This window comes from Conger conger, chromosome 9 (genome assembly GCF_963514075.1).
Source record: "Conger conger chromosome 9, fConCon1.1, whole genome shotgun sequence".
NCBI lineage: Eukaryota > Metazoa > Chordata > Actinopteri > Anguilliformes > Congridae > Conger > Conger conger.
This window is the reverse complement of record NC_083768.1, coordinates 4,518,043-4,533,454: the sequence shown is the minus strand read 5'-3', so window position 1 is coordinate 4,533,454 and position 15,412 is coordinate 4,518,043. Positions and strand designations below refer to the sequence as shown.

Genomic DNA, 15,412 nt, shown 5'->3' with positions numbered 1-15,412 from the left:
ACAATATCTAACTTGTCTTTTTTTTTTTTTGGCCTTTTTCCACTTTATTGGCCAGTATATAGAGACAGGAGAGAGAGGGAAAGACATGCGTTAAATTGTCAAATGGTCGAACTCGAACCGTTGACGTCGCGGCTCACAATGAGCATGCGGTCAGTGCTCTGCAGGCTGCGCCACCGAGACACCCCATATCTATTATGTCTGACAGTAAATACTACAGTTCATGATAAATGGTGACAGTTGGCTGTGTCACTTATAAAGGGCACTGTAAGCCGTTCTGCTTTCTAGTGCAGGAAAAGCACCCAAAAAAGACAAGAACCAGGAATTATTTCGTTCAGTGATCAAAGCAAAATTAAATGTTAATGCAATTTAAAAAGAAACGCATAATAAAAACATATATTCATGATGTGGGAGAAAAATATAATGTAACCTAGGATATATGTATCCAGATGTGTACAATGCATATATAGTTAGAAAACTGCTTAAAATAATAAAATGTGCTTGTGACAGATAACCAGGGAGGGGTGAGTGCACACACACACACACACACACACACACACACACACACCATACACACACACAGGGCTGAGTGCTCTGCCACAGCTTACATCATATAGGCATACGTGCGGAGATAGAGCAGAACACTCTACCATTGTTGGGTGCGCTCATGTGCTTGATTATGATACAAAAATAAGGCATGATGTGTGTATTGATGTGTTCGTGAGTAACTGATTTAGGCAGGATTTTGCAAGTTCTAACGAATCAAATCGTATTCAAGACTAACTTGCAGGGAAACAAAGCCAAACAAAACAAAACATGTATGCAAACAAGCACAAAGTAGGGGGACTTGATAACTCTATCACAATACTTAGAACAGTGTTTAATGCCGCCTTTATCGGTTATGATTGACTAACATTACTTCAACTGTATAACCTAGAAGCACCTCCATTGAATCTCAATTTAAATGACCAAATCATACCAATCCGTGGAACAGAGGTACAGAGGTTCTTGGAAATATTCCAGCTGATTCATTCAGTGTGAGTACATTTGTACATGAGCCTTGGTGGATTATGTACAAAACCACCGTGGGACTATCTTTCTGGATGAGACAGGCTTCACTAGGGACTGTCTTTCTTCATGAGATAGGCTTCACTCGGGACTATCGTACCTGGATGAGACAGGCTTCACTAGAGACTTTCTTTCTGGATGAGACAGGCTTCACTAGAGACTATCTTTCTGGATGAGACAGGCTTCACTAGAGACTATCTTTCTGGATGAGACAGGCTTCACTAGAGACTGTCTTTCTTCATGAGATAGGCTTCACTAGGGACTGTCTTTCTTCATGAGACAGGCTTCACTAGAGACTGTCTTTATTCATGAGACAGGCTTCACTAGGGACTGTCTTTCTTCATGAGACAGGCTTCACTAGAGACTGTCTTTCTGCATGAGATAGGCTTCACTAGAGACTGTCTTTCCTGGATGAGACAGGCTTCACTAGAGACTGTCTTTCTGCATGAGACAGGCTTCACTAGAGACTGTCTTTCTGCATGAGACAGGCTTCACTAGAGACTGTCTTTCTGCATGAGACAGGCTTCACGAGGGACGTCCAACTCCAGCAGGTTCACCTGCACTCCTCTCCAGCAGGCGTCTGCAGTTACTGTCACTCTGGAACACTCTGGAACACACTGTCACTCTGGAACATTCTGGAACACACTGTCACTCTGGAACACTCTGGAACACACTGTCACTCTGGAACACACTGGAACACTCTGGAACACACTGTCATTCAGGAACACTCTGGAACACACCGGAACACTCTGGAACACACTGTCATTCAGGAACACACTGGAACACACTGGAACACTCTGGAACACACTGTCATTCAGGAACACACTAGAACACTCTGCAACACACTGTCATTCAGGAGCACACTGGAACACTTTGCAACACACTGTCATTCAGGAACACACTGGAACACACTGGAACACACTGTCACTCTGGAACACACTGTCACTCTGGAACACTCTGGAACACACTGGAACACTCTGGAACACACTGTCACTCTGGAACACTCTGGAACACACTGGAACACTCTGGAACACAGTCACTCTGGAACACTCTGGAACACACTGGAACATTCTGGAACACACTGTCATTCAGGAACACACTGGAACACTCTGGAACACACTGTCACTCTGGAACACTCTGTCACTCACTGGACCTCTGGGACACACTGGACTCACTTTGGCAGAGGCTCTTATCCAGAGCAAGGTACAGTTGATTAGACTAAGCAGGAGACAATCTTCCCCTGGGGCAATGCAGGGTTAAGGGCCTTGCTCATGAATTTCACTTCCCCTGTCTGTTGTGGTTTAGGCCACAAGGTTTCCCCCCGCTCCGCTCAGAGCACGGCCTGGTGTAGCTGAGCCTTCAGCTGCAGCACACGCTTTTGGTATGGGGTCACTTTCAAAGCAGAGACAGGTTTGGTTAATATGGCCCTTCTTAGACACAGGTTGATGAGAGAGAATATGAGGAGGGCTCCAATCCCCAAGATCCATCCTAAGTGAGGTAGTATTGCCGTTATCCATGACACCACCCATTCCTCTAGGCTTACTGCTGATTCACAGAGGCAGAAGTTCAAACAGCGTTCTGTCTCTATTTTAAGATCTTTCTGAGCAACAGCCTTGACCAACTTCCCCCTTTTTGTCTGCATTAGCTCAGTATTTCGAGAGAGGTCAGGATAAGGTCAGGATATTACCCAGTTTGACCCTGACATTCTTGTCAACTGCTCCCTGTTTTCTGGCTGGTTTTTCATCATTCTTCAAGAGGGCCCACATCACCCCGCTGCTAAAAAAGCCTACTCTGGATTCCTCGATCATCCAGAACCACCGCCCAATATCTCTTCTTCCTTTTCTATCTAAAACCATAGAACGAGCCGCTTCTACTCAACTTTCTTCTTTCTTTTCTAACAACAACCTGCTAGACCCCCATCAGTCTGGCTTCAGATCGGGCCACTCGACAGAGACCGTGCTCCTCTCTGTCAGTGAGTCACTCCATGCCACACGAGCAGCCTCCCTCTCCTCTGTCCTCATTCTTCTAGATCTCTCTGCCGCCTGGACTACTGCAATTCCCTCTAGGCTGGCCTCCCAGCATCCGCCATCAGACCCCTCCAACTTATCCAGAATGCAGCAGCTTGTCTGGTCTTCAACCTTCCCAAATACTCACATGTCACCCCCCTGCTTACTTCCCTCCACTGGCTGCCTGTCATGGCTCGCATCAAATTCAAAACATTGGTGCTAGCCTTCCAAGCAGTTAAAGGGTCTTCCCCAGCTTACCTCCAAAAAATCATCAGACCCTACACCCCTGTCAGACCTCTTCGTTCAGCCTCCACAGGCCGCTTGGCACCTCCCACTCTCCGAACTTCCACCTCACGCTCACGACTACTGTCTGTTCTGGCTCCACGGTGGTGGAACGAACTCCCCGTTGAGGTCAGAACTGTAGAATCTCTTCCAATCTTCAAGCGCAAACTGAAGACGCACCTCTTCAAGCAGCACCTCTCCCTGTCCCTCCCTACCTCCCTGTGAACCTTAATTGTTGTCTTTCTGTGATTTACTTTCTGTGTATCAGGAAGTTTTAGTTTGGCTAGCTAAGCAGTGTTTGGCTAGTTAAGGGGTTTGTTCATACATTTGCATGTTGCGGTAAAAAATTATTTTTTTGAAAAATTAAAAAAATGATGATCAAATAGGCCCTGGTCCTTATCTTTGTTGTGCAGGTAGCAGTTGAAATTGTCCTTCCCTCTAGGGTCTTTCATCGCACTAATCCCTGGTTATGCTGGTCGGCACCTTGCATGGCAGCCAATCGCCGTCGGTGTGTGAGTGTGTGTATGAATGGGTGAATGAGAAGCATCAATTGTACAGCGCTTTGGATAAAGGCGCTATATAAATGCCAACCATTTACCATTTACATCATTGTTGTGAAACAACATATATCAGTCTTAAATGAAAAGTAATACGTGAGAATTAATGAAACACTTCAATCACACAGATTTCTCTATTGGTTACACATTTTGATTATTCAAATGATTCATGTTGATTACCTCACATGTACATATGTTTTAACTGAAGAGATATATATGTTTGGTAAGTGCCCATGGGGAAGTGCCCATGTCAGTACCAACACAGAAGAGGCCCTTTCATTATTTTTGTGGCTCTGATAATAGCTTCTGAGGTTTGGAAAGCGATTAATCTGATCACCCTGAGTGGAGAAGGATGACTTCTGAGGAAAACTGCTGTTTTTTGTTGATCCTTTTGTAGAACTCTGCATGTCTTGAAGGCAGTGATGGTCAGTGAGATGGTGAGGAGGCTTGATTGGCTCCTAACTGCCCAGTGAGGTCTTTCCCAGAGGTGGGCTTAGCTTTCCCAGGGATCCCAGCTCCTGGGAGTCCATGGGGTGGGGCCTTTGCTGGCTGCTAGCCTGGGTGGGCTTGTGGCCATGAACTGATCCGTCATTTCTTGGTCAGGTCTGAGGAACATTTGGAGTTTCATGGTTAGAGAACAGAGAACCACTGCAAAGTAATAATTTCTCAGAAAACTAATGTGTGTCTAATTATTACTCCACTTGTGTTCACGAGGATTGTTTTATTGGCTATGTAAGCTGTTTATTCTTGTTTGTACACGTGTAACATTCTTTCATGTTGTTTTGTATAAACACGGTTTTATAGATATTTTCCATTGTCAGATTAATCTACAAGGCCCAAGTCCTAATTCATAGCACTTGAAATTGTACTTCCCACTAGGGTCTTTCAGCCCACTTGTCCCAGGTTATGGGTATGCACGTTGTACATCACTCTGGATAAGAGCGTCTGCCATATGCCTATAATGTAATGTAATATTTCAAGTTACTATTTGATTGGGTTGTTGTGTTGTAATACTGTTAGATTCCAGTGGCAAAGTAAGAGGCAGGGACTGTGTGTAAATGGTCAGTTTCTTTATTCTGCAGAAGGGGAGTTGGTTTACAGCTCAAGATAAGCAGCATGTTCAAAGCCCCACATGAGCAACTGTCAGTATTTATAAGTTTCGTATCACATTGCTTGTTGTTCACCTCCAGCTTTGCAAATAAAAGCATTGTTTGTTGAGGTAATAATGGCCCTTTGTTGGCTGTTGTAATCATAATTCCTCAGAAAACTAATGTGTGCCTCATTATTGCTACTATCTCTGGGAAGGACAAAGTTTGTTTGTAAATATAATATATTGTATTATATGTGTTGCTTTGGCAATATGACTGTAGTTGTGATTGCAGAAGCACAACACAGACAGAAGCACACACATTTTGCCCAAACTAACATGTTAGGGATTCACACAAACACACACATCATTTTGTATTAAACTGAATTGAGAGAGATAGAGAGAACAACCAAAAGTGGTTTAATTGAAGGGTTTAAATCATATTTGAAATGTCAGTTTAAATTAATGTGTGATGTAATGCGTAATATCTGAAATGTAATTGGTATTAAGCATTCGTGAGAAACACCACTCACTAGCCTAGAAAATCCTGTGAATTTTAATCAAGTTGTGATTGTAGAGTGAATTTGTGACCTTTATAGTCATAAGATCTGGAGAAAGAACTGGACCCCTCTCCCCCCAATGAACTGCCACACACAGATTTACTCATGATAGAGATTTATTATTGAAGCTGGATTGTTTATCCTACGCAGTGGGTTTGGACAGACACCAGAGGGTCTAAATGTCGCAGTGAAGCACAAGATTAAAGGCACTGATCTCTGGGAGATCGTAGCACTCGTAGCACAGCTGTATTAAGGCACCAGGAAGCAGAAGCAGAGCAGCCAATCAGGAGCCAGAAAGGGGATGTCTAGCACCTCCTGGTGGGTCTCTATTTGACATATATGCCGGTGATTCTGACATCTGCTGTAAACCAGATTTTACTGTACTGGGGCTGTTCCAGGCGGTTGGGGAACTCCAGCATGTGGCCGTCGTGCAGGCTAATGTAAAACTTGTCATTGGCAAAGGTGATGGACACCTGGAAGAGGGAAGGAGAGAAGGTCAGGAGCGCAGAGTTATCTTACCAAAGAAGAAGGTCAACACCTTCAGGTTCACGTTTAACACACTACGACTGCAGTGAAAAACAATGAAATAACAAGCCAAATGATATAATGATGAAATGTACTTCACACTGAAGGGTCCCCCCCCAAAGGGTCAATTTCTCTTACATACAGCATTTCTGATCGCCACCGAAAGGGTCAATTTCTCTAACATACAGGACTATGAAGGAATGGTGGCTAAAGATTCCTAGGTGAACTGTCTCACAAGTGGTGCCAAGTTACAGGCTGATCCATGGAACACAAGTACAGAGGACTGGAAGTCTCCCTGTCTGACGCCTCACCTCAAACTCCTCGCCCTGCCGGAAAGGAAAGTTTCTTTTATCTCTCACTTCAGTACCCCAGGACCCATCCTTCATGGCATTCAGGACGATGACACCTGGGCCAGAGCCTTGAAAGCGAGGGTTGATGTGGAGCGCAATGTTGTACTCAGATTCACCCACATTGATGGCGAAACTGGGAGGGAAAGAGAGACACACAAGGGATGGATGATGGATGACCATGGATGAAGACATCAAGAGATTAAGCAGCAGCATCAAGAGGTCTCATAGAGTCAGAGGCAGCAGTGACTCACCCAACCGGATTGGGTTCAGGGACACCGGTGACTCGCAGTTCCATTCCTTGCTTGAAGGAAAGGTTTTGCAACTCCGCTCTCTGTTTAAAACAAAGAACCAAAAATAGAACATGTATGGTCAAAACCTAAAACATTCCTTTTGTGATTTTGTGAAGTGAAATTTATCTGCATTCGGTACACTGACTCTTTCACTTCTCTAAGACAGTAGACATCAGAAAGTCGGCAATCTATTCAGAACTAGGACAATTTTCTCAGCAGGCAGGCTGACCTGTCAAACGAGTCTGCTGCATGTTCAGAGTTGGGGCGAGCAATACAATGAGACACGGGGACCTTGCTTAGTTAACTTTTACACAATTAACTGAGTAACTTCTCTCTTAACTGTATCAATTATTCATGCAATTATCTAATCAGTCAATTGTGTGGCAGTGGTGTAATGTATACATCATGTAGATACGGGCTAGGAGCTTCAGAAAATGTTCACATCAGCCATCAGAATGGGGAAGAATCCTTTGACTAAATGTCATGTAAAGATCATTTCAATGATAAAATGAACTTGAATTTACTAAAATCAAAGTAATTAGAGGCCTTCTCTGTGTATCATTTGCAGTATTCTCTCGTTTGTATTTTTCCGAGTAATAAAACCAAAATCTTCACTTACATTCATCTTGGCGGTTCAGTTGCTGAGTCTTCACAGTTGTGCAGCTCTGATTACAACACAGGTCACAAGTTGCTGGAGAGTTGAAGATCAGAGTTGTTCTGAGTGCCTCTCTCTCTGGGTTCCTGGCCTTATATTCTCTCTGGAGTTAAAGGTGGGGCCAGTTATGACTCCCCTGTTTCGGGATTTCAAAACTTCTCAACTATTATTTCTTCACTTCTCAAGAACTATGAGGCATTGAGGCTGCATAATATATGCAAATGGGGCTTGCTTGATAAAAATAATGCAACATTAATTTTTAACATATGTTTTTAAACATATTGTAAACTATTACATGGTCAGTACTGGTCAGTACGTACTGTCCGAGGATGAGGTTGAAGAATTCATTAACAATTTGGCCCTTTAAAACTTCTTTTGAAGTGAATGAGATTCACAATATCTATCATGTCTGACAGTAAATACTACAGTTCATTATGAATGGTGACAGTTGGCTGTGTCACTTATAAAGGGCACCGTAAGTCGTTCTGCTTTCTAGTGCAGGAAAAGCACCCAAAAAAGACAAGAACCTGGAATTATTTTGTTCAGTGATCAAAGCAAAATTAAATGTTAATTCTAAATTCTAATTCTAATTCTACATTCTAAAAACACATAATATAATGAAAAATATAATGTAACCTAGGATATATGTATCCAGATATGTACAATGCATATAGTTAGAAAACTGCTTAAAATAATAAAATGTGTTTGTGACAGATAACCAGGGAGGGGTGAGTGCACACACACACACACACACACATGCACATATGCGTGTCATGCGTAACAATGTGATCAATATGGGAGGACAGCCCCTGTGAGCCTATTACAGCCAGACCTCCATCGAAGGCAAAGACTTCACTCACAAAAGCTCCTCTGGAGCCGCGGTGGCGCAACAGGCTAAGACGCAGCAGACTTGCGGTTGCAGTTTGCTGCAGTTGCACACCGGGGACCGGGGTTCGATTCTCGGTCCTGCCAAAAGCGTGGGGCAGCAATAATTGGCTCGCTGCTCCAGAGGGAGGGACTTGGCAGGGTTATTAGATTGCCGCACAATAAGCGCCTCGGAATCACGGCAACAGGCACGAGACGAGACGAGACGAGACGAGACGGCTTGAAGAAGGCTTGTCGCTCTCATTCGGGCTGCCGAGGGACGGGGTACGGGCGGTACATCTAATACGACTACCTCCAATTGAATCAGACGAGGTACAATTGGCTACCAAATTGGGAGAAAAAGGTAAAAATCTGGAAAAAAAACAAAAGCTCCTCTGGAGCTTTGGAGGTCGAAGCAAATGAAGCAAATGATGGAGTCGAACATGTGCTGATCCCACCCCAAAGCCACAAGTTACTTTGGTGAGTGGGACACAGGCTACATCGTTTGCAAAACTTTAGAACATTTGTATTAATCAAGTCAGAACCATGGACCAACATGGATGGTCATAGAATCAAATTTTTAATGACATCTTACCCACTCACCAGAAAATAATACAACACTTTAAGACTGGTGGTGTGGTTATATATCCTTAAATAAGCAAACTCGTCTCAGTCATGGGTATTACGCTTTCAATCGACAATATGTGATCATACCGTGCGTCTAATTTACAGAAAAAGGGCTATAATGTATCAACTATTCAATGAAATGGCGGGAGGCATTTGGTGTTGGTGTTATTTTCTGATATGCCAAGAGTGCTGCTGGGAAATATGTTTGTTGTTTTCCAATGTGAACTGTCTTGATCCTGTGTTGATATTAACTACTCTAATGTGTAAAATATTGAGCGCCATTTAGCTGCCTGTTGTGAAAATGCCCTAAAAAGCACAAAAGTGGGTTGCAGAAAAGAAAGGATAAAAGGGACCAGGAGGAGAAGGTAGCAAAACTACGTAAACTGGACGGCTTTTTGGAAAAAAAAATTGCTCAAATGCTACCCTGTTTTCAGTGGCAGTTGCCCATCGCAATCACTGTGAGAATGTTAAGGACGTTAATGTGAGAACTGCTCAATCTTGTAATCATTAATTAACATTCGTCATACGTCCGTAAATGTACTTCACTCGTATTGTATTCAAATTAGCGTAGGAAGCTGCTAATTCTCCTGAAGTTACTGTGGATTTGTTTTTTCAATTGTTGGACTGGTTTTCTGCTGTGAACCTAGCGTTCCACCAATGTTAAGTCAGGGGGCTGTTTTAAAAAAACCTAATGATATAGAAAGTATAAATTGTATCCCTTAACAAAGAGGAAGCGACCAAATAGGTCCGTTTAGTTTTATCAACTGGAGGACGTCCATAATTAAGAATAAGTACCTGCAATACATAGAAATATACTGTTATTTTTTTACAATAATAATCGCAAGTTGAAGGCTGAAACAAAAGCTAAGAAAGTAACTGATTTTCATACATTAATTCATATTTTATTGTAAAAAATGCATCCAGTGAATCAGGCATGAGAACACAGTGAACAATACATTCAGTGAATTTATTGTGTTGTGCTTTTCCTCTGATACTAACACACGAGTAGCATCGGCCTAAGCTTTAGTTATGTAAACATCCCAACTATCATTAGTTGATTTGTTGACTTGTTGATTTGATTCTATGACCGTCCATGTTGGTCCATGGTTCTGACTTGATTAATACAAATGTTCTAAAGTATTGCAAACGATGTAGCCTGTGTCCCAATAACCAAAGTAACTCATGAGCCAAATAAAATCCAAAGTATTGTCTTTAAAATATCTGTGCACGCATGCATAGGTTACATGCATTTACGTGCACATTCCTGCATCTTGGTTGCCATTTTTTGTTAGGGGAAGGGACAATAAAAAAATGCTGCTGCCACTGACTGAATGCATAATTTATCTATCTCTTCATGTTTTGACCATATATTTTCCTGTTTTTTGTCCACCTCTGTTTTAAACAGGATGCTGAGGTGAAAAACATACCCCTTTATTCAACAATGAAACTGGTTATCAAGGGTGTCCCCGAAGATAGGTGAGTCACAGCTGCCTCTGACTCTATGAGACCTCTTTATGCTGCTGCTAAATCTCTTGATGTCTTCATCCATGGTCATCCATCATCCATCCCTTGTGTGTCTCTCTTTCTCTCCCAGTTTCACCATCAATGTGGGCAAATCCAAAGACATCATTGCACTTCAATATAACGTGCACTTCAGCCAGGGCGTTGACACTGAGTTGGAGGTGAGTCCTAGGACAGGGAGACACTTGGAGAGTTGGAGGTGAGTCCTAGGACAGGGAGACACTTGGAGAGTTGGAGGTGCTGAAAGGACACTTGGTCCAGTCCTCTGTACCTGTGCTCCATGTGTCAGCCTGCAACTTGGTATCTGTGTCATGAGGGGGCATGGGGGGGGTAATGCCTCCACAAATGCCCTACAAGCATAGATTGCAATCATAATTTATCCCACCCATGGCTGGCGATCTTGATTATTTTTAATTAATTGAATTGTTGATTCATGTGATGTCAATAACATATGTGAAGTCAAGTGATATATTATGCTCTTTATTGTTTGATAACTTCTCTCTCCTGCCTTCTCACCCCAGCTCCCTTCAATGAGGCCTTTTTCCAAATTCAGGAATCCTGTTGTGAGTTCGTGCAATTCAAGAATAGCCTGGATTACCCATATTATGACTACATATAGGTTGATGGAAATGTGTCAATCAATGGCATAAGTATTAACTAAAGACCCACCAGGAGGTGCTAGACATCCCCCTTCTTGCTCCTGATTGGCTGCTCTGCTTCTGCTTCCTGGTGCCTTCATACAGCTGTGCTATGAGTGCACTTTGTCCCTCCCAGAGATCAGTGCCTTTAATCTTGTGCTTCTCTGCGGCATTTAGACCCTCAGGTGTCTGTCCAAACCCACTGGGTATGATAATCAATCCAGCTTCAATAATAAATCTCTATCATGAGTAAATCTGTGTGTGGCTGTTCATTGGGGGAGAGGGGGCCAGTTTTTTCTCCAGATCTTATGACTATAAGGGTCACACATTCACTTGATAAACAACACATGATTTTCTAGGCTAGTGAGTGGTGTTTCTGAGATGGATGTGTGGGGGGTTTGGACCCAAAATGCACGACTCAGAAAGAGTAGCGTAATAAAGTCCCGTCAGGGCTTTATTCGGGGAATATCCAGAGAGCGTGGTCAAAAAACAAGCAATGTTCATACACAAAAAATCCAGCCAAAAAACCAAAGCACAGTACCGTGGGAGAAGGCAGTCTCGTAATTGATACACATGCAAAAAGTCCAGTAGCCAGGAAAGCTGTCAGCGGGGCAGAAGTACAGGCGGGCAGTAGGCAGGCTCAGGGTCGATGACGGCGCAAGAATCAAGACCGAAGTCTGCTCCGCAGGGCAAAAGCACAAAGACAGCAGGCAAAGACATGGTACAGGCAGGCAATGGTCAACAAAACAGAAGTCAATAATCTTTGGTCAATAAACAGGCTTGGATCATAACGGGTAGACAATGGCTTGACATACACGCTAAAACGTGCACTGACGAACAGAAGGCAACAATTTCACAAGGACATGACATGAAACTGAGCTTTATATGCAGGTGTAGACAATTAGCTTGAGAGCAGCAAGAGAATGGAAATCAAATGTGGATGATTGACAAGTTAACGAGGTAATTAGTAATCGTTAGTAATAAACCTATCCTGCCCTAGCATTAGTAAATTAGTAAACGACATGCACAAGAAACGTAAGGTAACATGAACACATGGTTAGAATGTTAGTATCACCCAATCCTGATCTAGCATTAGTAGATTAGTAAGTAGACAAGGGAAATTGAAACAATTAGGGTGTGAGTGACAGAAAGGGAGAGAGAGAAAGCAGGAATGCAAGATTTGCAGAAAGACACGAAAAAGGGTATGCTAATCAATGAACAGTACAACATAACATGAAACATAAATTGTGACATAACAAGTTTGCAAAACTATGACAATAAACTATATTACGTGACATGACCAGACTAACATAATATGTGACATGACAATAACATAACCAAGACAAAAACTAAACATAAAACATGACCTGACAAGCATGAAACGTGAGAGTTTCTCGCAAATGCTTAATACCAATTACATTTCAGACATTACGCATGACATCACACATTCATTTAAACGGACATTTTAAATATGATTTCAGCCCTTCAATTAAACCACTTGTAAGGCACCAGAACAATGAACATAATAGTGAGACCTCAGAAGTTAAAGGTAAAGTCCTTATTAACTTTGAGGAATGGTGTAGATTTGGCAGTTAGTAAACGGTTTTCCAAGCAAAATCCGGTCAGCAAGCAAACAGAAACTTTATCATAACAAGCACATAAGCTGTGGCAGAGCACTCACCCTTCCCTTACATTTGCATATATTATGCAGCCTCAATGCCTCATAGTTCTTGTGAAGTGAAGGAACAATAGTTGAGAAGTTATGAAATCCCCAAACAGGCGAGTCATAACTGGCCCCACCTTCACCTCCAGAGAGAATATAAGGCCAGGAACCCAGAGAGAGAGGCACTCAGAACACCTCTGATCTTCAGCTCTCCAGCAACCTGTGACCTTCACCTGTGACCACACCCAGCCGCCTACCTGAACAGGTGAGATCCAGGAGCCTGCCTTACGATACAACGTCTTGATAAAAAGTATTCATCAACTGGTAGACAAATATAACTTTGTTATGATATTCCTTTTTCGCAATGAGTTATACACAGTTGATATTTTACAAAATGATGATTGACAAAATATAAATTTGAAGAGTCTTTGATCTAATAATACTGTAGTTTTGAGAACAGTTAAAAAGAAGGAAATGCCTAGCTTGTTTGTGTTGCTAGTTTACATCAGCTAAAATGTGACCTGGTTACTTTAGTAAAGCACATGTGATGTCTTCTTTTAGCTGCAGGGCTACACAAATAGTTTTTTAAGTTTCTGCACAAAAAGAGAGTGAATTTATAAAATAAAAAATCCACCTCACCAAGAACCTTGATGAAGTTTGCTGAGCAGACTTTTGCTCCCTGAGGTGATTTTGGCTCTTCTGACCTTCCTCGCTTTCTTGGGAATGGCAACAGCACCGCCATATCCTCCAAACTGCAAAACCGTTAATTATTTGTTGGATCGCTGTTTGTCTGAGCAGATAAAACACAAGCAGTGATAAGCACATTGGGAAAACAAAAAGAAACAGGAAAAAGGTATTTCTCACAGTCAAGCTGAGCTACAGGTAAACCAATCCCAGCTCATCAGGGGCTGAGCTACAGGTAAACCAATCCCAGCTCATCAGGGGCTGAGCTACAGGTAAACCAATCCCAGCTCATCAGGGGCTGAGCTACAGGTAAACCAATCCCAGCTCATCAGGGGCTCAGCTACAGGTAAACCAATCCCAGCTCATCATGGGCTGAGCTACAGGTAAACCAATCCCAGCTCATCAGGGGCTCAGCTACAGGTAAACCAATCCCAGCTCACCAGGGGCTCAGCTACAGGTAAACCAATCCCAGCTCATCAGGGGCTCAGCTACAGGTAAACCAATCCCAGCTCACCAGGGGCTCCTCACAGACATGCAGCTTCAGTTAACACAGGGTTCAGTCTGCAGGGGGAAATGTACAATACTGTAACTGAAAGATTTCTCACTGTTTCCACACACACACAAACACACACAAACACACACACGCACACACTCACACGGACACACACTCACACACTCACACAAACACACACACACACACACACTCACACACTCACACACACACACACACACAAACACACACTCACTCACACGCACACACACTCACTCACACACACTCACACAAACAGACACAAACACACACACACACTCACGCGCACACACACTCACACACTCACACAAACACACACTCACTCGCACGCACACACACTCACTCACACGCACTCACACAAACACACACAAACACACACACACTTACACACACTCTCACACACTCACACACACACGTACACACACACACACACTCACACACACTCACACACACACACTCACACACACGCACACACACACACACACGCTCACACATGCCCCCACACACACACTCACACACAAACACATACACACACACACTCACACACATGCACATACACAAACACATACAAACACACACTCACACACACATACACAAACACACATTGTGGTGGCCCGATCAAGGATCAGTACACCACTGAAGAGGGGCGGGCTGTGCGACGGCGCCAGGAGCTGGGGAAAGTAATTCGCGGGGAATATTTCCCGTGGACGTATTTGAGGGACCGGCACCTTGGAGAGAGCCGCGCCGGAAAAGGAATCAGCACCAAGGTTAGCACCACCGAAACGCGTGCGGAATGCACGCCACTATCCTCTCGCAATTAACCCGGCACAGCTGCACCGAGTTGGTGGGGAGAGCAACACCCTACAAAAGGGCGAACTCGGTCGCAGAGCGAGGCTGACGGGCGAACGAGAGGAGACCCGCGGAGCCAGTGCAACCGAGCGAACGCCACGTGAGCACGTCAATCCGGCTAGAAGCCAACTAACCTGTGCATTTGATTCCTAGACGCCTAGGCGGGAAGCGGACTCCCGAGGCCGGGACACCCCGGAGAGATCACGGCCCCACAGCGGAGACGAGCGAGTGAACCCCGCCGCCTGAAGTCCGCCCTAATTCACCGGTTACCGTTTTTTGAAATTCCCTAATTTTTTGAGCACGGACTTATTTTCTAGTTTCCTTTTTTTACCGTTTTTTGTACTCAGATTCCCGGGTATGAGAAGGGAATGGTTTTCGTTTGTCCTGGACACTAAAGTGCCCTGAAGGCACCGGCACTGGGGAAAAAAAATTATAATAAATTAATTTTTTCCACCATTTCTCTCGCTCTCGCTCTCTCCCAGCGGGGTACCACAACATGTACACACACACGCACACACATTCTCACACACATACACATGCGCACACACACATGCGCACACACACACACACACACGCCCCTATGCACACACACACACACACACACTTGTACAAATGCACACACAAGCAACACATGCACAAACCCAGACACTCATTCCCTTT

At 43.6% G+C, this 15,412-nt stretch overlaps 1 protein-coding gene across 1 annotated transcript; it reads right to left on the bottom strand.

The window, feature by feature from the left end:
* Positions 1–5,698: 5,698 nt before the first annotated feature.
* On the bottom strand, positions 5,699–7,435 carry LOC133136123 (beta-galactoside-binding lectin-like). Its single transcript, XM_061253354.1, has 4 exons — positions 7,342–7,435; positions 6,684–6,763; positions 6,394–6,565; positions 5,699–6,030 (listed from the first exon to the last, which is right to left on the bottom strand). The coding sequence occupies exons 1-4, from the start codon at positions 7,345–7,347 to the stop codon at positions 5,884–5,886; spliced, it is 405 nt and encodes a 134-aa protein (XP_061109338.1). The 5' UTR covers positions 7,348–7,435; the 3' UTR covers positions 5,699–5,883.
* Positions 7,436–15,412: the final 7,977 nt, after the last annotated feature.